The 25,426-nt window shown below is 48.6% G+C and overlaps 1 protein-coding gene across 6 annotated transcripts in view; it reads right to left on the bottom strand.

The window, feature by feature from the left end:
• Positions 1–25,426, bottom strand: part of PPP1R12A (protein phosphatase 1 regulatory subunit 12A) — a 1,183,401-nt gene that overhangs the window by 285,537 nt on the left and 872,438 nt on the right. For all 6 annotated transcript variants that reach the window (XM_085652988.1, XM_085652990.1, XM_085652986.1 and 3 more), the window contains one exon: positions 19,731–19,914. In XM_085652988.1, coding sequence (XP_085509114.1) covers positions 19,731–19,914 — 184 coding nt within the window. The remainder of the gene's footprint in view (positions 1–19,730; positions 19,915–25,426) is intronic.

Here is a 25,426-nt window from a genome sequence, read left to right as displayed (position 1 = left end):
AGATCCAAGGTAGTGAGAAAGTCTCCCTGACAGAGGAGCGGGAGGACTTGTTGTAGGGTGACCATGTGGAAATGGTCAGAATGTATGTATGCATTGAGAGGCCGGAGGTCCAGAATGGGCCTCAGGGTCCAGTCTTTCTTCGGTATGAGGAAATACAGGGAGTAGACCCCTAGATTTTGCTGATTGACGGGGACCTGCTCTATAGCGTGTTTTTGGAGGAGGGAGAGCACCTCCTGTTTGAGTAGTGTGGAATGTTCTTGAGACATTGGACGGTGTCTTGGTGGGATATTGGGTGGGGTAGATGTTAGCTCGAGACAGTACCCTGACCGAATAATTTGGGTCACCAATTTGTCCGATGTTATGGACTCCCATGCGTGTATAAAGTTTTGTAGTCTGCCCCCGACTGGAGTGGAATGGTCTGGGGGGAGCGAAGGAAAGTCATTGTGCGGGCGGGGTGGCAGAACGGGTGGTGTTGGTTTTGCCCCTGCCCTTATTGTTGTTGCCTCTGTAACCACCCCTTTGGTTGCCCTTTGAAAAGGTATTTTGAGGAGGGGACTTGTAGGAGGTAGAGGCGCTATCGGTGGAGTAGCCTCTGCCTGTGCTACGAAAGGATGAGCGTCGAAAGGAGCGCTTGGGGGCTTGTGATTGTAGTGCCCCCCATAGACTTTGCTGTGTCTGTGTCCTTTTTCATCTTTTCTAATGCTTCGTCCACCTTTGGCCCAAAGAGAGTTTGTTGGTCAAAGGGGTGATTTAGTATGGACGCCTGGACTTCAGGTTTGAACCCTGAGATCCTGAGCCAGGCATGACGACGAAGCAGGACACTAGTGTTTATGGCTCTAGAAGCAGTGTCAGCTGCATCGAGGGCACACTTAATAGAGGGGTTAGTAATTAGTTTACCCTCCCGTATTAGGTCATGAGCCTTGCGTTTGTGTTTTTCGGGGAGGTGCTGCATAAGAGCCTCAAGCTCGTCGTAGTGTGCTCTGTCATAGCGCGCAAGTAGCGCTTGTGCATTTGCAATGCGCCACATGTTTGCAGCTTGGGAGGCGGTGCGTTTGCCAGACGCGTCTAGAAGTTTGGATTCTTTATCTGGCGGTGGGGCTTCTCCTGAGGACTGGGAGTTAGCCCGCTTTCTAGCTGTGGACACAACTAGGGAATCTAAGGGAGCAGGGCCCTTGATGTATGCAGGGTCTGTGGGTGCCGCCTTGTACTTTTTTTCTATTCTAGGGTTCAATACCCTGGCCCTGACAGGGTCTTTGAACACCTCTGCAGCATGCTTGGTGACACCTTTAAGCATGGGCAAGATAGACGTGGACTTGTCCTGAATGTCAAATGTGTCCAGTAGGAAGTCGTCTTCCACTGGTTCACTATGCATTTGCACCCCATGGTAGTGTGCTGCTCTCTGCAGTAAGTGGTGAAAACCTAAGGAGTCCTCTGGAGGAGACGGCCTGGATGGGTATAGGTCGTCCTGAGGCATATCAGGTATGTCAGGGTTATGGTAGTCTTCCCATGGGTCTGGGGTCCCCGGTGGAGTGGGGTGTATTGGGGCGTCCGCTGGGTCATAATGTGGATCCCCGAAATCCGGATCTGGGGTCGGGGAGTGATAGGGTAAGGGTGGCGGAGACCTGGGAGGGGGAGGGGGTGGAGGAGGAGGTAATGGGGAGGGTACTCTGAGAGGAGAAGTAGCAGAGTCCTTCCGCTTGAGTGGTGGAGGAGGAGCCGGTGTGTCAAGACGTCTTTTTTTGACAATTAAAGTCAGTAGCCCAGTCTTTGGATCTTTAGATAGAGTCTTTTGCAAAGGGTCTGGTGTAAAGAGGTCCAGTGGCGCCGAATCGTCCGCTGGCGCCGATGGTTTCGGAGCCGAGGGCTTCGATGGTTTCTGTGCGCCATGCTTTTTGGGAGCCTCCGGTTTTTTCGGCGTCGAAGGAGTTTTCGGCGCCGGAGCGTCGGTGCCGACAGATTTGTGTTTGTGTTTGGTCGGCACCGAGAGTCCAGGCTTCGGCACCGGTGGCTTCGGAGTCGAGCTGGGTATCACTTTCTTCGGTGCCGGATGGTGTTTTTCGGCACCAGGCGTCGGCTGGCTCGAGCCCGAGCTGCCGTGAGACTTTTGAGGCTTCGACACCGGGCCCGAAGGTGGGGTGATAGAAGCTGTGTGCTTGGTTTTGCCCAGGCCTGCAGGCGAGGGTGTAACCGGAGTCTCTTTGGTTTTGGGTGCGGGGGTGGGAGGGGGTACAGTACTCACGACCCGCTGCGCCGGTGTGATGTCCTCCACGTCGGAGTCGTCGGCCTCGGAAGCGCTGACGACGTCGTCGTCCTGCTCGGTGTGTAGTTGCCCCGAAGCTTCGGCGTCGTCTCCGAAGATGTCCGGTGGAGCTGCGGACGATGAGTGCGCCATGGTGCGTCGAGCTCTTCGATCCCGGATGGTCTTTTTTGATCGAAAAGACTTACAGGCGGGGCAGTCTCTAGCCTCGTGTTCTGGAGAGAGGCAAAGGTTACACACCTGATGGAGGTCGGTGTGGGGAAATTTAGACCCACATTTTGGGCACTTTTTGAACGGAGTCCTTTCCATCGGCTGGGACCGGAGTCGAGGAGGGCCCGAAGGCCGGTGCCGATGTACGGGATGGAGAAAAGTGCCGCTTCGAGGGATGAAGATGATGATGAAGAAACTCGAAGAAACGAGGATTTTCCGTCGAGGCTGGAACCGTAGAAGTTCGAAGCCGGAGCACGAAGTATCACATCCGAGCCCGATGGCGGAAAAAAACAATCTGAGGATGGAGCCGAAGCCCATGCGCAGTACGGACCGAAGGAGGAGTCACCGAACTCGTGACTTCCAAAGACTGTCCAAAGAACAAAAACAAACTGCAAACATCCAGGCCCAACACCAGATGGCGATCTATGCTAAGTGTACAATCTGCAGCTCATATGCCTCGAACATACTTTTTTTTTCCCTCCGCCACTCCAGCAGTAGTGGTGCATAAGTGTGACATAACAGATTCTCCCCCCTTCTTCCTTATGGAGGTGCTTGAACTCCAGAAGGGATACTCTTTGGTTAGTAGTATTTACACAGGCAGGGCATATCCTCTATCCTCAATCAAGAGGACCTCTCTACCCTTCTGAGGCCGTGAAGTTCTCTGAACCTTTAGACCCCTATGTTTTGAGAACCTTAAATAATGCCCACTGCAAGGCCTTGCTGGACCAAAGACAATACAAAAGTACATCAAACAGCTTGGCTTGTATATAGTCTGTCTTGCAGATAGAACACCCGGCCACAAATGGACTTCATTGCATGGCACCTGGCAGCAAGGAGGACACCTAACAATTCAGGAGGCAGATCAAATTGAATTTCAAGTCTTGCAGCTCAATGGACACATGGAGGTGTAGATTCAGATGAAGGACCCCGTTGCGTTGCAGTGACAGAAGATCCCCCCCAAGGTGGCAGCTTGATCAGAAGACAAATGCTCATATCGAGAACTTCAGGTATCACGCGATCCTGGCCCAATTCGGAGCCACTAGAATGACTTGGACTCAGTCGTTAACGATCTTTTGCAGGTGCTGGGCAGGAAGGCATACTGGAGCCCAGTGTTCCATTCCAATCCAAGCGAATGTTCTCTCGGAAACTCCAACAAACAAAACTTTTTACGCTGCCTGCTCTTGACTGATGAAGATGCCCTGAGGCATAAGCTTCCAGACACTGCCTGCTGCGCTTGTCCATGCTGGCATCCAAACACCATATCACGTGATTCACAATGAGAATAATGAATATGCTACTTACCAGTATGCATCTGTTCTTGGCATGTAGGGCTGCTGACATTCATATCTGTGCATAGATCGCCGCCTAGTGTTGGGTCCGGATGTTTGCACGTTGTTGTCCTGGAAGAGTCTTCGAAGTATCCTTGGATAGGTGACTCCTCCCATGGACTACAGTGCGCATGGGCATCCTCTCCATCCTCAGATTGTTTTTCGCCATTGTGGCAGTGATGGAGTAGATACAGAAAGTGATGACCATGCTTGCAATAATTCTGAGAGCTGCAGCTGCGACAGGCGCCGGGGAGGAGGGAGGGCGATATGAATGTCAGCAGCCCTACATGCCAAGAACAGATGCATACTGGTAAGTAGCATATTCAGTTCGAGGCATGTGGGCTGCTGAATTCATATCTGTGCATAGAATACATAGCAGTGCCCTCTATTGGCGGCGGCTACCCGTGCCAGCTGCAGCGGTCTGAAAAAGTGTTTTGAGAACAGCCTGTCCTACAGCTGCCTGCTGTTTTGACTGCACATCTACGCAATAGTGTTTTGTAAATGTGTGTGTAGTGGACCATGTGGCTGCTCTGCATATATCATGCAGGGGAATATTTCCTAGGAAGGCCATGGAAGCCCCCAACTTGCGTGTTGAGTGGGCTCGTGGTGGAATAGTTAATGTGCGTTTTGCCTTTTGATAACAGATTTGAATACACTTAACTATCCATCTGGCTATCCCTGCTTTGGAGATGGCGTTACCTTTGTGGTGTGGGGCAAAGGCAACGAATAGTTGTTTTGTCTTCCTGAAGGGTTTAGTCCTGTCGATGTAGTACATGAGGGCCCTCCGTACATCTAGTGTATGTAATGCCCGCTCTGCAACAGTTTGTGGGTTTTGGAAGAAAACGGGCAGTTCAATAGTCTGGTTCATGTGGAACTGCGATATTACTTTGGGCATGAATTTGGGGTTGGTACGTAGTACGACCCTGTTGGCGTGAACCTGAATAAATGGCTCTTGAACGGTTAGTGCCTGGAGTTCACTAACTCTTCTTAGGGAAGTGATCGCTACCAGGAAGGCTACTTTCCAGGTAAGGAATTGAATCTCGCATGAGTGTAGAGGTTCAAAGGGTGGACCCATCAGGCGTGTGAGGACCAAGTTGAGGTTCCACATTGGAGCCGGTGGGTGACTAGGTGGAATGACTCGTTTGAGTCCTTCCAAGAATGCTTTGATGGCAGGCACTCTGAATAGAGAGAGGTGCTGCCTGGTTTGCAGATAGGCTGATATTGCGGTCAAATGGACACGTATAGAGGTGTACGCCAGATTGCATCGGTATAGGTGTAAGAGGTAACATATGATGTCGTGGATGGATGCGTCCAGCGGGTTAATGTCATTATTACCGCAATAAATGACGAACCTTTTCCATTTGGCTGCATAGCAAGCTCTTGTAGTGGGTCTCCTGGCCTCCTTGATGATGTCCATGCAGTCAGGTGGCAGATTGAGATAGCCAAACTCTAGGACTTCAGGAGCCAGATCGCCAGGTTCAGCTGTTGCGGATCTGGGTGCTGAACCTCTCCATGGTTCTGCGTCAAATGCGCGGGTTTGATCCGCAGCCTTTGATGCGGTACCACGGAAAGTTCGAGGAAGGTGGTGTACCACGGCTGGCGTGCCCACGTGGGAGCAACTAGGACGAGTGTCAGGGAGTGTTGTCGGAGTTTGCGAGCCACCAGCGGTATCAACGGTGCTGGGGGAAAAGCGTACGCAAATCTGCCGGACCAGTTCATCCATATCGCATTGCCCTGCGACTGCGGATGTGGGAATCTGGCGGCGAAGCTTTGGCATTTTGCGTTTTCGCTTGTCGCGAATAGGTCTATCTCTGGGTGACCCCACTGCTGGAAGTACGGTTGGAGTACTGATGGGTGTAACTCCCACTCGTGCATCTGGTGGCTGTGTCTGCTGAGCAGATCCGCCATCTGGTTGTCCTTGCCGGGGAGGTGTTCTGCCATGAGGAACATGTTCCTCTGAATGGCCCACTTCCACATGCTCTGAGCCAGATGAGACAACTGTGGAGAGTGTGTCCCTCCCTGTTTCTGTATGTAGTACATTGCGGTCATGTTGTCCGTCCGGATCAACACGACCTTGTTGCACAGATGTACTTTGAAAGCCTTCATGGCCAGGAAGATTGCCATCAGTTCCAGAAGGTTGATGTGCATCTTCTTCTGTTGTGTCGTCCATAGTCCCTGCACTGTGTAGTGTAGTACATGAGCTCCCCATCCCTGGAGAGACGCGTCCGCTGTCAGTACTATTTGTGGAACAGGCTCTTGGAACGGTCGCCCCTTGCAAAGGTTTTGTGGATTCCACCAATGCAGAGAGTTGTATGCCCGACCGCTCACCAACACTAGGTCTTTCAACTGTCCTTGAGCCTGATTCCACTGACGTGCTAGGCACTCCTGAAGTGGGCGCATATGTAATCTCGCGTGCGGGACTATGAAGATGCAGGAGGCCATCATGCCTATCAACTGCATAAACACTCGCGCTGGAAGCGAGTGATTGTGTTTGAACTTGGAGATCAGCAGTTGTATGCTGTTGATCCTCACTAAACTTGGCTGAGCTGAGGCCGCCAGAGTGTCTATAGTCGCGCCCAGGTACTGTTGTACGTGTGCGGGCTGGAGATGGGACTTTGGGTAATTTAGTGAGAATCCCAGACTGTGAAGAAGGTGAATGGTGCGGGACATATGGCTTGCACATTGCTGGGCCGACTTCGCTTGAACGAGCCAGTCGTCTAGGTAGGGGTAGACGTGTATATGCTGCCTCCGTAAGTGTGCTGCCACCGTAGCTAGGCACTTCGTGAAAACCCTGGGCGCTGTTGTCACGCCGAAGGGAAGGACTTTGAACTGATAGTGCTGCCCCTGAACAGTAAACCTGAGGTATTTTTTGTGTGAGGGGTGGATGGGTATGTGGAAGTACGCATCCTTGAGGTCCAGTGATGCTAGGAAGTCTCCCTGCTTGAGAAGCGGAAGGACTTGCTGTAGAGTGAGCATGTGAAAGTGCTCTGAAAGAATGTACTGGTTCAGGGGTCTCAGGTCTAATATAGGCCTGAGCGACCCGTCCTTTTTTGGAATTAAGAAGTAGAGGGAGTAAACCCCCGTGCCCTGCTCGTGGATGGGTACGAGCTCGATAGCGCCTTTTAGAAGCATACTTTCTACCTCTTGCTGTAAGAGCGTTAAGTGCTCTGAGGACATAGGACGGTTTCTTGGTGGTATTGTGGGTGGAGTGGAAGTTAACTCCAGACAGTAACCGTGTTTTATAATATCTTTGACCCACCTGTCCGTGGTGATGGAGTTCCACGTGGACAGGAACCGTTGTAGCCTTCCCCCGACAGGTGTTATGTGGTCGGGAGGAAGGGAGAGGGCGTCACTGCTTGTTCTTGGGGGAGGACCTGGTGTTGCCGTAGCCACGTCCTCTGCCCTTGGTACTGGAGCCACGATAGCCACCTCGGGTGTTCTTATCGTAGGTGGTCTGCGTATTACCCTTGTTATATGTTTGTTGTGACCCCTGTCCTCTACCTGCCCCCTTGTTTCCGGGGCGACGAAAGGAGCCGCTCCGAAAGGACTGAGTTTGTAGGGCGCCCATGGACTTTGCAGTGTCCGTGTCCTTTTTTATCTTCTCGAGGGTGGTGTCAACCTCAGGTCCGAACAAAAAGTCGGGGTTGACGGGCTGATTAAGTATATTGTTTTGTACCTCAGGCTTGAATCCTGAGATACGTAGCCAGGCGTGACGTCGTAGGATGACGCTAGTGTTGATGGCCCTGGCAGCCGTGTCTGCAGCGTCTAGTGCACATTTAATGGCAGCATTTGTGAGTAGCTGTCCCTCTCTGATAAGGATTTCTGCACCTTCTTTGTAGGGGTCAGGGAGGTGCTGAAGAAGTTGCTCCAGTGTGTCATAGTGCGCTCTATCGTAGCGAGCGAGGAGCGCTTGAGTGTTAGCTATGCGCCATATGTTTGCAGCTTGTGCGGCAACTCGCTTGCCGGAGGTCTCTAGCACCTTGGACTCTTTGTCCGGGGGAGGAGCGTCACCCGTTGTCTGCGAGTGTGCCCTCTTGCGGGCATTCGCCACAACGATGGAGTCGAGTGGTAATTGGCCTCTGATGTAAGTAGGATCCCCAGGTGCTGATCTGTATTTTTTATCGATCCTGGGGTTTATCACTCGTGCCCTGGTGGGTTCCTTGAAAATGTCAGTGGCTGGCTTGAGGACCCCCTTCAACATTGGCAGAGTCTTTACATGTCTTTCTGAGGATGCAAAGGTGTCCATTAGAAAGTCATCTTCGATGATATCAGAGTGAAGCTGTACATCATGGTTGTTTGCCGCACGTTCAATCAGAGCGTTGAACGCCGCAGTATCCTCTGTGGGTGATGTTTTTGGCCCATATAGTTGTGTGTCCTGTGCATCAAGAGGTGCACTGGGGTCTGCAGGGTCGCCCCAAGTTTGGTCAGGGTCCTGCTGGTCATCAGGGTCCGTGTCCACATGGTAGGGGACTTGTTCATCCAAGTAGTCCCCCAATGCATCCGTGTCGGAGCGTGTGGGGGAGGCCCGGTGTGGATCCTGGTAGGGTGAATAGAAGGGTTCATACAGGAGAGGTTCTGAGTCCACAGGCAGCTTCCTCTTTAGCGGGATCCTGAAAGGCTCCAATGGCGGTTCCGAAGTTATCCTTCGGCCGTGGAGAATCATCCTGCCAGTGTCGGCGTCGATGACGTGTGACGGAGACGGCTCGACAGGTGTAACCGCAGTTTTGGTGACCTGTGTCCTGAGTTGAAACGCCTTCGGGATTGTGGGTGGAGGCAAGCCGAAGGTAATGCTGGTCGGCACCGACGAAACCGCCGGAGCCGAACCGGAACCCGACGGGTCCTGGAGGGCGTCCTTGGATCTGCAGCCTGGCATCGCGCCAGGCCGTACTCGGGGCGCCTTAGAGGTCGTGGCCCCCGCCAGGGTCGTCGAGGCGGCTGCAGATATCTTCTGCGCCCGTGGCGCATCGAGTCGAGGTGCGGAGATCACCGTCGACGTCTTCGACACGTGAGGTTTTGGTGTCGTCGAGGGAGTGCTGCGAGGCGTAGCAGGCGGGACGGCCCTCGGTGTCGGTGGCGTCGACGCCGGTAACCGGGCAGGTTTGTCGGCGCCGATGACCTTCTTCCGTTTGTCGACTCCCATGTCGCCCGTCTCGAGTTCGGCACCGAAGTCTCTCTTGGTGCGGTCGGTGCCGACCCGGTGCGCTGGCGTCGAAGGTGTTGAAGGCCTCGATCCGACTAGCGCCACTTTCAGTTTCGGTTTCGTAGGAACCTGAGCAGCTTTCGGTTTCGGTTTCGTGGAAGGGAAACCAGCTGGCTTAAGCGGTAATGGCTGCCGCTGAACGTCCGAGGCCGGGCCCGAGGGCGGGGCCGAAGGACTGCGTGATAGGTCTCGGGTAAGGCCCGAAGGCGATCCCTCGACCGGAGCCATAGTCTGTGGCGCTGGTGAAATTTCGGTCTGAACAGGTAGGCCTTGTTCATCATCGGAGCTACTCTCTTCGGCTCCTAAGGCCTCCTCGTCGTCTCCTACCTCGGTGTCGTCTTCACCTCTGTGGAAGAGTGACTCGTCGGCCTCGTCCGATCCGGGTTCGTGTTCGTGTTCGGAAACGGGACTGGAGGGTAAGACTTCTACTTCTTCGACGTCGTCAGCCTCGTCGAAGATGTCAGCTGGGGCCGGTGCCGCGTGCTGCGCTTCGAGCCTCGCCGCTCGACGATTCCGCAGAGTCTTCTTTGAACGGAACCGGGCACAGGCCATACATGTCGATTCGTCGTGGTCCGGCGAAAGGCATTTGTTGCACACCGGATGGACGTCGATGTGTGGGTACTTCGCATTGCATACCGGACACCTTTTGAATGGCGTCCTGGATTCCATCGTCGAAGTAGAGTCGATGGACAGGCAAATGCGAACAAAGTCGGTGCTGAAAGTTAGTAAACTAACAAAAAGTATCGAAACCCGATCGATAAACAGTACCGACGCGAACTAAAGGCCTTGTGGCCTCGACAAAAGTTTTTCCTAACTTGAGCTAAGATAGCACATCCGAACCCAATGGCGGAAAAAAACAATCTGAGGATGGAGAGGATGCCCATGCGCACTGTAGTCCATGGGAGGAGTCACCTATCCAAGGATACTTCGAAGACTCTTCCAGGACAACAACGTGCAAACATCCGGACCCAACACTAGGCGGCGATCTATGCACAGATATGAATTCAGCAGCCCACATGCCTCGAACTGCCCTGATGCTCCAACCAACTCCAGAGGAGCAGAGCCTCTAGGCACTCCTCTCTGCTTGTTGCAGTACCACATGGGGGTGGTGTGGTCTGTGAGAAACTGCATGAGCCCCCTCTGGATATTCCTTCCTCCACAACCGCTCCCAAAGAATAAAAATCAAAAACTTCACGTCTGACTTACACCCCATCAGCAGGGGTGTCCCCCAAGGATCAGTACTTTCTCCGCAACTTTTCAACATCTACATGGAACCACTCACCAACATACTCAAAAAAGTCAACATCCCCTTCCACCTCTATGCAGATGACACCCAGATCTACCTAGAAACCTCCTCCATTGAAAACATTCAGTGACTCAATAACACTCTAAGAGAGGTCCAAATCTGGCTAACAAGAAATCATCTAAAGCTCAACCAAGACAAAACAGAAATCCTTCTTATTTCCAACAAAGAAGAGAACCCCATAATCTCAGAATGGTTAAAAGCTATCGATGCTCTCAACGGCAATCTCACCCTGGCAGACTGTAAAATCGCTGGGAATCACCTTAGATCCAAAACTTGACATGGCTAAACACATCAGAATGCAGCAAAAAGAAAGCCGGCCAGGCAAGGAACCTCGGGAGCACCAACACCCTACTCCTCATCCCTTTGAAAACACTCAAACAAAAAACCGCAGCCCGATCCTTCGCTGGTAACGCGCCACAAATATGGAACTCCATTGCAGTCCATATCAGGACTATCACCTCCTTCCTAAAATTCAAGAGTCAGCTTAAAGACCTCTTCCTTAAGCGTGCTCTCCCGAACAGATAGCGACCGCTGATGCTCTCAAGCCAGCACACCATGGAAAACAGTTTGAACACTACTTGCTCTCCATGCTTCATGATGCTACATTTTGTTGAAGCTCTCAAAGCGCCATGAACTATTATGTATACTTCTTTTTTGCCAGATTGCATGCCCCTCACATCTCCGATACCTTCGGGTCTGGCGAGCGCTATAGAAAACTCCAAAAATAAAACAAATAAAAAAATTAATTTAAGCCTCAAATCCAACATATGGAGCTGGATTTCCACCGGAAATCAGAGCCTTATGCTCTCCACCTCTCGATGACCTCTCCAGCCTACCACTATCTGCTGTGATGCGAGGGATAGGGCTCTGCCGCTGGAAGGAAAGTGACTGAGCAGCCGCCACTGCAGTTTATGATGTTTCTCCTCCGAGATCTGATGACATCCATAAGGATTTCTCTATGCTGGGCCCATTGGAACTTAAGATTCCATTGTAGATCCTGCAAGTGCCACCTGGTGTAGTCAACAAGTAGGATTGTAGAAGGCTAAGAGGCCAAGAAGCATCAGAGCTGCTCTCCCCGAGATCCAGGACCAAGGTCGAAACACTGGGATCACAGCCACTCTTTGCAGCAGAGGAAAGGCCCTGAACTGTGCAGTATACCGCCAATGAATGGCAGCCTCTGCAAAGCAGTCAGGAGTGACTTCAGCTTGTTGATAGTGAACCCAAACAATGGCAGGAAGTTTGCCAACCTTTAACAAAATGTCATCAAGATAAGAGAACACCGATATCCCGGACCTCTGAAGGTGGGCAACAACCACCTCAATCACTTTCTTGAATGTGTCCTTTCGCATTAAGGCATTCATGGATCGAATGTCCAAAATAGGCCGGAGACTCTCATCCTTCTTTAGCACAAGGATACAGTGAGAATAACAACTTTCTTCTCTTTCTGAGTCTGGCATCCTCTCGATAGCACCTTTTAGGAGTAACACTCTAGCTCTTGTATCAGAATGGGCTAGTGCTCTGCTGAAATTCACTCTGATGAGAGGCAGTGATTTGGAAGGCCAAAAAACAAAGGGTAGGGCAAAGCCAAGTTGAACAAATAATAGTACCAATGAACAATTAAAAGTACAATCTGTCATACCATGATGGATGGCCGCCCTGTGAGAAGGTACAGAATCCTGCTCCCTCCTCAAACTCAATTTGATATGCATGTACCCCTAAGGGATAACTAAAGTGGCTTGCTGGATGTTGCTGCAGGGGAAGGTGGCTGGGAGGACTGATGCCCTGCTGATCTGGGCTCTTCCTGGCAGACCCACTTCCATGGCCTCAAAATGACTGGGGTGTCTGCTGTATTAGTTTGGGGAGATTGTCTTTGCTTATACACCAGCATTCCAGAGTAGTCTCCGTCATTTTGAACTGATCTAGAATCTGCTAGGCATGGGACAGCAGAGTCTAGGAGCATGCCATGTCTCTACATTATTTAAAACACTTCAATGCAGAACCAGTATTTCACTGATAGGGTGTGAGCCATCAAAGAGCATTTCCATGGGAGAGGCATGTACACCCCAAGAAAAGTGTGTGGAGCACCTTCACTCACGTTGGCAGAAACCAACACAGGTGCCACCCGCCATTTCTACGCCAGCAGCAGTATCTAGGCAAACATTAAACAAATATTTAGACGCGCCTTATCCATCATAAAAAATGTTTCCTCTGCACCTTATAACAATTACAGAAAAGGATAAAATGAATTGTTGACTAAACAGACAGATTATCGCATGGGCAAGGAGGCAAGTTATTATTCCGAAGTTCATTAGAAATTGTGTGAGCCAAAGATGCCCTATGGTCTTCCATGACTGCTGGCAAGATCAAACGGGCTATGTCCCAGAGAGCATGTGTTTAGCAACTCAATAAACAAAACAGCATTTACCAACCGTAATACCAGGTTGGCACAGGAGAGTATACATATGCCAAATGCCTCAATCCTCTAGGGCTCTCCTTCCGGAGGAGTTGTAGGGAACTAATTGGGATTCACCTTACTGCTTGCAGCCTGAACCGCCACGCTCTCTGTAGTAGGATGTTTAGTTAAAAAGTCAGGATTGCCAGGATCCAGTGTGTGAAACCGGACCACATTCCTATTCACTGGTGGTCAATAAAAGGGTTTTGACTAAGTGCCCATCAAGGTATCGATGACGGCAATGTTAAAGGGGAGCAGGGGCTCAAGTGTGGTAGGCCAGGCAGCAAAATACTGTAAGAATGTTTTTGTCTCCACTAAAGGTAGCTGCCAATCCAATACCGTTGGTGCCAATCGGACAACTACTGCAAATAAACCACTATCTTCCATGGACAGCTCATGCGCAGGTCAAAACCATGCCTCTTTTAAATCCATGTAAAAGTTGTCACCTGTGTAATGAAGGGGAAGAAAATCATCCACCTCTTCAACATGAACACCATCCTAGAGTGTACCATGTTCAGCCAGAACCCCAAAAAATAATGTATTGTATTGTAGACGATGCTCATGTGTCCGTCCTGGTAGAGGTACTGGTCGAGGTTCTGGTTCAGAGTTAGGCTGTAGAGTCAGAATCAGGCTGTACAACAACGTGAATCGCTTTTGTAATCTCACAACGCAACATCGGTTGAGATCTGGCTGAAGTTGGTTGGGTGTCAGACAAACGGTCTGTGGTCTAACCCATTTGCAGACCGCAGCAGACTGGGTGTAGGAGTAACAGTTGAGGGCAGTGTGCAGCGGCTGTTTGTTTCCATGGATGGCTGTGCACAGGCCCTGCAACAAATCACTATTGAACACGGCCTTTAGAGGGCTCGGCACAGGACACAGCTAGAAGCCAGGCCTTGTGCCAACTCCTGCAGCACATAGTCAAAGAGCAGCCCATCCCTACTGTGCATGACCTTCAACTGTGGGAAGCATGGGGTTGGTGGCACGGCACGGTCTACGGAGAGGCCCTGCAACCAACCGTCCATTGGCAGCCAACCCACCACTGCACACAGCTGCCCCCAGAATGTGAAGGCTGTGTGCAGGTAGATTTGGCCAAGGGCTGAGACGGAGGCAGGACACTGTGGCCAACCCTCGCTGTACATGGCCCAACACATGCACACATACACACCTACCTCACTCAGTCTTTCACTTCTCTAATGTCTCAGTTCTTCCTCACACCTTCGCTTTCAGTCACTGTCACATTCATCTAACTTTCCTCTTGTCAATCACTATCACTCACGGGCGCTCTCACTTAAAATATAACTATTGTTTCTTTTTTTCAACCACTTACATTGGGACTTTTTTTTTTTTATTTTGTTTTTGTTTTTACTTTTTGGGGAAAACAAAACAGAAATGAGCAATGTGAAAAATCTGGGATAAAAAAAAAGAACAAAACATGTTTTTTCATGTCTCTTGATGGAGAACCATTTGATTTTTGTATGTTCTTCTACTTTGCTCTACATGAGGGATGACCTTGCCACACACCAAGAAATGCAAGCACAGTTGGAAACAGGAATCAAGCACTTTCTCCTCCTGCTGCCTGATATCTGCAACCTATCACAAAAAGAAATGGTGTGCTACCATGCCGCATGAAGATGTAATTGTCTCTTTGGTATCCCACTTGTCAGCACTGAGCTGCTATTCATGCCAAGCTTGTTCATCGATAATGTTCCAAGCTTTATTTCCCTGAGTTGCCCCTGTTTGGCACAAAGTGCAAGTCAGGTACTTTTGTGGCCAATTTACTTAACAGGCGTAGTGGTAAAATATTTCCTAACAATGGATTCTAGGGGTGACTTTGAAACTGCGAAGTTATCATCTTCCATTTTTTTCTCTGGACTCCTACTCTTATTTCCCGTCTTTGTTCTCCAAACAAAAACAAAGTTCAGCAATCAACTAAAATCTCCTTAGCTGCACTTTGAGTTCTCCTATGGGAAGGAGTGCAATGACCTATGCAAGACAGTCAAGGAAGCTACATTTCCATAATTAAATGAAAAAAGTAGTGCACATCACTTAAGTCAATCAGTTAATATTCTTTATTCAGCATAAAACAACCAAAAAAAGATGCATAAAAACATAGTCAGATTCAAGAATTCTAATCAGTAAAGATCATTTGTCATAACAAAATAAATGTGATCCATTTATACATCAGTTGTCAATTAAATGTATTACTTAACAGCATTAAGAAAAAAGATTGTTACTTACCCTGGAAGTATTTGTTCGTGGCTTATAGTGCTATAGATTCACATGCTCTGCATACGTCTGCCATATAGTGTTGAGCTCAGAGTTGTGCATTTTGTTTTTCTAAGAAAATGTATTTTCGAGCTACTAGGTAAAGGGACTCTTCCTCTCAGTTATCCTGCATATGGACTCCTTTGTTAGCTTGTTTTCCCACAGGTGGGTGAGAAAGGAGTGCAAGTAAAGTATCAGTATAAAGATGTCCATGCTTTGGAAGAGAATTGTGTAAAATAGAACCGCAATGGCCACAAGCGTCCAGGTAGTAGGGAGGGCGCATGTGAATCTACAGCACTTCATATCATGAACAGATGCTTACAGGGCAAGTAACAATTCATTTGATGGCATGCATGGCTGTATATATACATGGTCCCCATAGACTGTAAAGCAGTCCCTCCTAAGAGGCAGCTGCTAGTGTGTGGGAGTTGCAGTAGTTTGACAAAATGTATCTAGCACACACTGACCTACATTAGCTTGTTGGTGTGCTAAGAAGTCTACACATTAGTGTTTAGTGAATGTATGTGGTTTAGAGCAAGAAGTTACTTTACAAATTTCAGCCATGGGATGATTTCCTAAGAAAGCCATTGTTGCTCCCTTCTTACGAGTAGGGTGTGCTCTGGGAGTTTTAGATAAAGGCCTTTTGGCTTTAACGTAGTTAGTCTGAATACATTTTACTATCCATCTGACAGTCAGATTGGGATATAGGATTATGTTTATGTGGTTGCGAAAAAGCTACAAACAGTTGTTTAGTTTTCCTGAAAGGTTTAGTTATATCTATGGAGAACAAGAGTGTTCTTTTAACATCTAAGGTGTGAAGAGCTCTTTCCGCTACAGAATCAGGGTTAGGGGGAAAAAACAGGCAGTTCAATGGATTGATTAAAATGAAATTGAGAAACCACCTTTGGTGGAATTTTAGATTAGTACGAAGTACTCATTTTTAGGTCTCGCCTGACCCAGCGCATGCGCTGGTCTGGCGAGACTTATTGAGAGGGCTCCAAAAAGTGCTACCAGGCCAGCCTAGAACTACAGTGCATGTGCACGGGCGCGCGCGCCGCGCTTTACCGCGATTTCCTTTCACTTTCGCGGCTTTGATGTTTGATCGCGATCTCGATCACTTTCGCGGCCGCTTGGCATAGCCAATAAGTCTCGCTTTTGGGACCTTATAAGTATTTAGTTATGCAACTGTTGCATGGCTAAAGACTTATAAGGTCCCAAAGGCGAGACCTATTGGCTATGCCAATGCTTGTTCTCAATGTATCTGAAAGAATGGTTCTTTTAATGTGAATGCCTGGGGCGCACCAACACGTATAAGTGACGTAATTGCCACCAGAAATGCCACTTTCCATGATAGAAATTTAAGTGGGCTCAAAAGGAAGACCCAAGTAAGCACAATGTTTAGGTTCCAGGATGGAGCTGGAGGTGCACAAGGTGGAATGACTCATTTGAGTCCTTCCATGAATGTTTTAATGACAGGAATACTGAAGAGTGATAGACGCTGTCTATTATGGAGGTAGGCATCTATTGCAGCAAGATGTAATTGAATGCATGTGTATGCAAATGAATTAAGTAGCAAATAATGTCCTGCATAGTTGCCTTGATAGGATTAATGTGTTTAGGTTATCAATAGCAAACAAAACTCTTCCATTTTGTAGTAGAACAGGCTCTGGTTGTGGGTCTGCATGTCTAAGAATATCCATGCACTCTGATGGTAAGCCTAAATAACCAAATTCTAAGACCTTAGGAGTCAAATACCTACGTTGAGCATGTTGGGGTCTGGGTGTCGGAGAACTTGTGAGTTGAGTTTCCACTTGTGAGTCTGTTGATGCGTCCTGCTGAGCAGGTTCGCAAGATTGTTGTACGCCCCTGGCAGATATTCATCCAAACAAACAAACATGATGGTGAAGAGTGCAGTTCCATATGGCATGAGAGAGGTGTGGCAATTGGGAAGATCGTGTCCCCCGCTGTTTTGTAGATAATACATAGCTGTTATATTGTCTGTCCGGTCTAGGGCAAACTTGTGAGATAGATGGAGGAAGGAACGCTTTCAGTGTGAGGAATACTGCCTGGAGTTCCAAAGTAGCCTATGTGTAGTGATTGATGTTTAGCATCCCACAGAACTTGTACTGTGTGGTTTTTGAGATGTGCACCCCAACCCGTCACTGAAGCTCTTGTAGTTAGTGATTTGAGGAACAGGGTCCAGAAAAGGCTGCCCCTTCAACAAGTTGTTGGGGATTCACCACTGCAGATAACAGTGAGTTTGGCGGTCTATCAACACTAGATCTTGGAGGGGAACCTGTGACTGAGAACACGGATGATAAAGATATTGCTGTAGTGGGCGGTACTGGGCGCATGTTTAGTCTTGAGTGGGGAACAACGGCAATGCAAGATGCCATCCTACCTAACAGACAACAGTACAAATAGCGAATGTGCGGTTTGTGTGAAATGGAGGTAGAAGCGCCTGAAAATTCTGTATGCGAGCGGAACTGGGGTAAGCTAGTCCTAACTGTGTGTTGAGGATCGCTCCTAAGTATGGTTGAAGTTGAAGATGTTGAAGGTGAACCTTGGGGACACTGATGGTGAACCACAATTTGTGTAGCAGGTTTATTGACATCTGTATGTGTTGCTGACACAACAGATGGGTGTTGGCTTTGATTAGCAAATCGTCCAAGTACGGAAGAACATGAATGTTTTGTGGATGTAGGTGTGCTGCCACTAGTGCTAGGTACTTTGGAAAAACCCTTGGTGCGGTAGTATCACCGAAAGGGAGAACCTTGAATTGGCAGTGTTTTCCTGCTATCACAAACCTGAGATATATGCGATGCGCAGGATAAAGGGGCATATGGAAATAGGCATCTAAAGTGGCCATAAAATCACCCATTTGCAAAAGTGGAATAGCATCTTGTAGAGTGATCATGTGAAAATGTTCTCATAGGATGTAGTAGTTGAGAGGTCTGAGATATAGAATTGGTCTCAGTGATCCGCCCTCCTTTGGTATTAGGAAGTACAGGGAATATACTCCCATGCCTTGTTGATTAAGGGGAACTGGTTCTATAACCCCTTTGAGAAGAAGGGCTTGGATGTCCTGTTACAGAAGAGTTATGTGATCTTGTGATAGTCTTTGATTGCGAGGTGGGATGTTTGGTGGTGTGGTAATGAGCTCTAGACTGTAGCCATGTTGGATAATGGCTAGTACTCATTGGTCTGTTGTGATGGTTTCCAAGACCGGGTGAAAAGATTGTAGTCCCAACGCCCTCCTCCCCCGACAGGGTTTAAGTGATATGGGGGGATGGATAAGGCAGTCACGGTTTGGATACTGAGGCTGCACCACGTGTTGAAGCACCCCTCCCTCTTCCTTTATTGTCATTGCCTGTAAAGGAGCCTTTGTAAATTCCTTTTGTGAAAAATGATTGCCCCTGCTTTTCCTGGAATGTGGAGGCATCTGCAGCAAATGACTTGTATCCGCCTTTGTAGCCTGGGCAGCATAAGGAACCACTAAGTGAAGGAGTTTGGAGTGCTTCCATTGCTTTTGCCGTGTCAGTGACCTTTTTCATTTTGTCTAAAGTGCAGCTCACTTGAGGGTCAAATGAATGCTCCTTACCAAAAAGCCTGTTAAAAACTGCCAGGGTGTTTGTGACTGAAATACATTATGCAATGGACAAGGAAGCTTTCAAACCCTTTTGTTTTCCAAAAGTATGCTTTTGTTGTTGTGCCAAACACAGACATTGTCATCAAGATATTCATGAAAGCTTTTATGCACTCTTTACCTAATTGCACCATGCCACCTTTTCGAGGCAGGATGGTTTCTTCATGATTCAGAATTAATCTTATCCAGACTGAGAGTAGCATTTAATGACGAAACTGTTGTGCACATGCTCGTTCAATACATAGGCTGCCTTGGGCGAATGGTCACTTTAGTGCACAGGCCTAGTAGTTGTGTTATCACCAGTGTAAGCAGCCCTGTGCCAAGCGCTGCAATTCAACAGAATTACCTTTTAAACAATGTGTTTTACACCACTCCACCCGACCATACACTTATCACAACTGACCTTGACATTAGCTGAAGAGCAAACATTTTAAGACTTATTTCAGTCTTTTGTGTTGTGCAAATATAGCACTGTATTTGTAGGTATCACTACAGACCGCTTTAGCTGTTTGCAATACCTTAAGTCATGAATACCATAAAAAATACAACATAGATTTTGATTTTACATTAAGCTGCCTCCTCGTTTCTCTTGATGAACCCTCTCACGAATCTCTTTGTTGATAGGCCAATGTCAGGAGAGCTGTTTGCTTTCAATAAATATGGGGACAGTCTTAAATTAATTTGTTTTCTAGCTATACAGTTCTTGCTTTCCCTAGCTGTTCTAATCACAGGAGTAACCAAGTGATTAGTTCATCCCTCTTGGAAATGTCAAAAGCACTGTGTGTGAAAAATAAGCCACATGTTAAGTAGCTTTGTTGTAGAGAGAAGAAAATAAAGGTTAGAATAACCGGTGCAGAAACATTTCACAACAGGAAAAGCATGCCTTCCTTCAGGGTTAAAAGACGGACTGTTATAATTTTCAGTCTGCAGGGGTCAAATGAAACCAAGATGATGTATGTAGCAAGAATAACAGTTAACAATGGTTAACAAGCAATGACAGGCAGTTAGAGGGTAAAATAAATGATATGCTGGGGGAAAATATCATGAATTTCTTTTTCTTTTTTACCTTTTTCATTTTCTTTTCCAGTGCTTCTGGAGTAAGGAGAGTAAGTAGACGCAATGCCTAGAAGGCTGTTTGGTCGATGTAACTGATTTGAAGAGACAGCACTACTGCTGGAAGTCGAAAGTGAGGACGACGACGATGGAGTAGCTGAAACGGATGTTGATACTGGTCTGTACCTCTGATAACTCTGAAAAAATAAAGGAAATTGACCTTCAAACGTTTACCATAAATTGAAAAAAAGACATCAAGTCAGATGATGGGAGAAACCTTAAAATGATTCACTGAATACACACACACACTATATTGTGATAGCAATTGTGTACTAATCTGAAGAGCCAATGCACAATCATTTCAGAATTTTTTTTTTTTTTTCATTATGATTTCACACAACCTAAGCAAAAACTTACTTACCAATAATTAGGGTTTGCAGCATTAAGATCTTTTAGAGTCACAAGCTGCACATAATTCTGCCACCTAGTGGTGGGATAGAAGAATTTTAGTAAAAATCTTTTTGCTATATCTGGTGGGTGCCAACATAGGTGGAGTCTGAACAGGATGTCAACCATATGCCCATAAAGCCTCAATTTGTGACACTACTTTAAATTTTTTCGTCTGTCCTTCAATGGTCCATGCCAGCGCACCAGGGTGGCGCTTATGAAGGTACCGCAGCATCATTTCCGACGTGGATAGAGTGGAAGAAGAGCTGACTGATGCCACCTATCAGAACGCAGAGGTACTGCTTGAGATTTTCTGGATCCAATCTGATGCCTGGGGAATATTCTAAGGTGAGGAATGGGCATTATGCACTGCTTTACCTTTCATGTTGCCCATATAGCCAACAAATAGACAATCATCCAACCAGAGATAACAAGTTCTGTCCACATAACAGCTCACAGCCCTTTTAGGGTCCAAACGATGAAGCCTTTCGTCCTCTTTAGATGGATGTGAAGGAGGACAGAAAGTAAGAAGCATGATAGACTGGTTCAAGTGGAAGGGAGTAACCACCTATGCAAGGAAACCGTGGCGTAGCTCAGCGGTGGGAGGTGATATTTGAAAATGGTGAGCGTAAATGTTTCGGTTGAGTGTCCTGTGGTGAGTGAGTCCGAATGCCATAAGGTGGAGTGGGTTTCTTTTAAAAAAAGGGAACATTTTGAAAAAAGAGTGGGCAAATGGTTTTCAAGTAAATTTGAGAAAGCAAGTAGGTCAATAAAGTAATTGCAGTTACGGCATCATTAGGGTGCAAAACAATTTAAGCCTGTAGAACAAGTTACTTGCCTTCGGTAACGATATATCTATAAGAAACATAGGTTAGTTATAGATTCCTTACCTTAGAATTACCCCCAAGCGTCAGACTGGATCCGGAAAGTTTTTCATCAGCTGTACCCCTGCACGTCGGATGGTGGCATTGGTCGACTCCGCATCCGGCGTCGTTGTCACCGGGATGACATCGAAGTAGCTACATAGACGCCGCCCTTGCGCGCTGATGTCAGTTCTGTACACGACTTTCCACACCAGAAGCGCAGAGCTATGCAGGACACTGACCACTGGTGCACAAAACTAGGGCCCGGAAAGGATGTCCTTCACCCTAGAAATCAGTTCGCAGAAAAGGGAGGATGGGTGGGGCAGTAAGGAATCTACAACTAACCTATGTTTCTTACAGATATATCGTTACCGAGCACCAAGTTCAAGTCCCACTGGGGCATTACGAAGGCAACAGGAGGAAAAAGATGAGTAACGCCCTTTAGGAATCTATTTACAACAGGGGACTTGAAAAGAAAAGGCTGATCAGGAAGCCTAAGGAAGGCTGAAATGGCCGAGAGGTAGCCTTTGAGAGTGCCCAGAGCAGAGCCCTGCCGGGCCAAAGAAAGGAGGAACATGTGACCCTCAGAAACAGGGGCGGAAAGGGGATCCACAGCCTTTGCTGGCACCATGCCACAAATGTATTCCATCAGCAGGCATATATAGTCTTAGTGGAGGGATGCCTGGCTGCCAAGATAACATCGCAGACTTCGGTAGGCAGGTCAAACCACATCAACTGCTGCCGCTCAATCTCCACGCAAAGACATGGAGGCTGGACAGGTTCGGGTGGAGGTCTGTCCCCTGCTGCTGCGACAGAAGATTCTTCCGAAGAGGCAGCCGGATCGGATGATCGATGGCCATGTTGAGCAGCTCGGGATACCAGACTCTTCGTGCCCAGTCTGGAGCCACAAGAATGATTTGGGCCCAGTTGCGCTTGATCTTCTTCAGCACTCTGGGCAGAAGTGGTATAGGCGGAAAGGCATACAGAAGACCGCGACTCCGCAGGTATATGCCCTGACGTTCCAGCCATGTCTAGGGGCAGAGGGACACCTGACATAGGGTTCACGACCCCACCCGCCTAGTTTGTTGCAGTACCACACAGCGGTGGTGTTGTCTGTGAACACCTGCACCACTCTTCCCCGGAAAGAGGGAAGGAATGCTTTGAGTGCAAGACGAATCGCCCGAAGCTACAGAAGGTTGATGTGGAGCCCGGACTCCGCCAGGGACCAGAGGCCTCTGATCTCTGCCTCCCCCATGTAGCTGCCCCATCCTAGAAGTGATGCATTGGTCACCAATGTGAACTCTGGTATGGGAAGAGAGAGGGATCTGCTGCCGACCCAATCCAGGTTCATGAGCCACCACTGCAATTGGCAGTGCCCTCTGAAACCTGGATGCAATCGGACAGATTCCCCCGATGTTGTGCCCACTGGAACTTCAGGTCCCACTGCAGAGCCCGCATATGCCATCTGGCATGATCCACATGCAGGGTGCAGGAGGCCATCAAACCCAGCAGCCTGAGGGTCATCCTGACCGAAACCAAGGATAAAGGCTGTAAGATAGGAATCATAGCCCGAATATGTTTCTGGAACCCTGAGTCGAGAGTCAGCTGCTCTCGGGGGCCTGAAACAATGCAAATCCTGGAGAGAGGTGCCAACCCTCCTCCCCCAGGATGGGCAGGGTTCAAGAAGGGGAAGCTTCAAAGGCTTGCCTCCTTTGTGAGCTTCCCCAGGCCACTTGCTGCTTTCAGCAACTGGTCCCCACTGGTTCTGACTCCCACTTTGGGGAAGAGAACCGGCAGGAAAAACAAGTGAGGAAGGAAGGTGTACCCACCTCTGCCAACTCCACCCCTCAGGTGGGGGAGGTAAGGTGAAGCACAACTCACAGTCCCCGCCATCTTGCAGATGGGGTGACTCAGCCAACCAGGGAAAGTCTTATGCTCCCCTACAACTGGAGGGTGGCATAATAGGGGGGTGTACTCACCCCAGGGAAGGGACCCATTGGTCCCAACCTTTTTACCTACCTGAACCTTGCTTCCTCAGACCAGAAGAAACTACAAGAAAAGAAGAAGAAGGACCTAACAGCCATGCGGAAGCTAACAAGTTGAAGAAGCCCACTGACTAGGCCCCAGTCCTACCGGCCTGTCTCCACCTCGAACCTGCTCCTGCAAAATCCTGGTGTGTCCTGTAGGCAGCACCCTCGAAAACTCCGGAGGACCTGCCTGCCTTCAACCACAAAGACGGTCTACTGTGAACACCAGATTTTTCCATCTCCAACCTTTGGCTCCGGCCGGGCACCGCAAATCCGCACCACTCTGCACCAGCTGTCCACAGCTAGAGCTTGAGTGGGCAAACACCACGAGGAGGTCCCCCCGGCTATCCTGACCCGAGACCCGTGGCCCCTGACCTGCCTCTTCATTTTTAATTCCTCTCCAATAACCCTCTCTCTCGATCTTTATATCTCTTTCTCACAGACACTCTCCCTTTATACGTTCCTGTCGTTCATTTCTTCCCACTCTCTTCATGTCCAGTCAGCAGAATTACTGCAGGCCTTCTTGTGTAAAAATAAATTGATTATGCTACTTACCAGTATGCATCTGTTCTTGGCATGTAGGGCTGCTGGCATTCATATCTGTGCATAGATCGCCGCCTAGTGTTGGGTCCGGATGATTGCACATTGTTGTCCTGGAAGAGTCTTCGAAGTATCACAAGATAGGTGGCTCCTCCCCTGGACTACAGTGCGCATGGGCATCCTCTCCATCCTTAGATTGTTTTTCGCCATTGTGGCAGTGATGGAGTAGATACAGTAAGTGATGACCATGCTATAGAGAAAATGTGAGTGCTGCAGCCGCTACAGGCGCCGGGGAGGATGGTGGGCGATATGAATGTCAGCAGCCCTACATGCCAAGAACAGATGCATACTGGTAAGTAGCATAATCAGTTCGAGGCATGTGGGCTGCTGAATTCATATCTGTGCATAGAATATATAGCAGTACCTCCCTTAGCGGCGGCTACCTGTGCCAGCTGCAGCAATCTGGAAAAGAGTTTTGAGAACAGCCTGTCCTACAGCTGCCTGCTGTTTTGAGTGTACATCTACACAGTAGTGTTTGGTAAATGTATGTATAGTGGACCGTGTGGCTGCCCTACATATTTCTTGTAAAGGGATGTTTCCTAGGAAAGCCATGGACGCCCCTAACTTTCGTGTTGAGTGGGCTCGTGAGGGAACCGTTAATGTGCGTTTAGCTTTGTGATAGCAAATTTGAATGCATTTAACGATCCATCTGGCTATTCCTGCTTTGGAAATGGCGTTGCCCTTGTGTTGTGGAGAAAAGGCAACGAAGAGTTGTTTAGTTTTTCTAAAATCTTTTGTCCTATCGATATAGTACATGAGAGCCCGCTTCACATCTAGTGTATGGAGCATTCTTTCTGCGACATTTTGCGGATTTTGAAAGAAAACGGGCAGTTCGATAGTTTGGTTAATGTGGAACTGTGATATAACTTTGGGCATGAACTTGAGGTTGGTGCGTAGTACAACCCTGTTTGCGTGGACCTGAATGAATGGGTCTTGAACGGTTAGTGCCTGGAGTTCACTAACTCTCCTTAAGGAAGTGATGGCTACTAGGAAAGCCACTTTCCAGGTGAGGAATTGAATCTCACATGAATGGAGAGGTTCAAAGGGCAGACCCATCAGTCTGGTGAGGACCAAGTTGAGGTTCCACACTGGTGCTGGTGGGTGTCTTGGGGGAATTACTCGTTTGAGTCCCTCCAAGAAAGCTTTGATGGCAGGTACCTTGAATAAGGAGAGGTGCTGCCTGTTTTGGAGGTAGGCTGCTATCGCGGTCAAATGGATGCGTATTGAGTTGTATGCCAGATTACAGCGGTATAGGTGTAAGAGGTAGCATATGATGTTTTGAATAGATGCGTCCAGTGGGTTAATGTTATTGTTGTTGCAGTAAATGACAAACCTTTTCCATTTGGCCGCATAGCAGGCTCTAGTAGTGGGTCTCCTGGCTTCTTTGATGATAGTCATACAGTCAGGTGGTAAGTTTAGGTAGCCAAATGCTAAGACCTCAGGAGCCAGATCGCCAGGTTCAGTTGTTGGGGATCTGGGTGTTGAATTTCGCCATGGTTCTGCGTTAAAAGTGCTGGTTTTATCCGCAGTCGTTGATGAGGCACCACGGAAAGTTCCAGAAAGGTGGTGTACCACGGCTGGCGTGCCCACGTTGGAGCAACTAGGATAAGGGTCAGTGAGTGTTGCCTTAGTTTGCGCGCCACCAGCGGTATTAATGGTGCTGGGGGAAAAGCGTACGCAAATCTGCCGGACCAGTTCATCCATATCGCATTGCCCTGCGACTGTGGGTGTGGGAACCTGGCGGCAAAGCTTTGGCATTTTGCGTTTTCTCT

Source organism: Triturus cristatus, chromosome 4_1 (assembly GCF_964204655.1).
Source record: "Triturus cristatus chromosome 4_1, aTriCri1.1, whole genome shotgun sequence".
In the NCBI taxonomy this organism is placed as follows: Eukaryota; Metazoa; Chordata; class Amphibia; order Caudata; family Salamandridae; genus Triturus; species Triturus cristatus.
The sequence above is the reverse complement of the archived record's forward strand: the minus strand, read 5'-3'. Positions and strand labels throughout refer to the sequence as shown.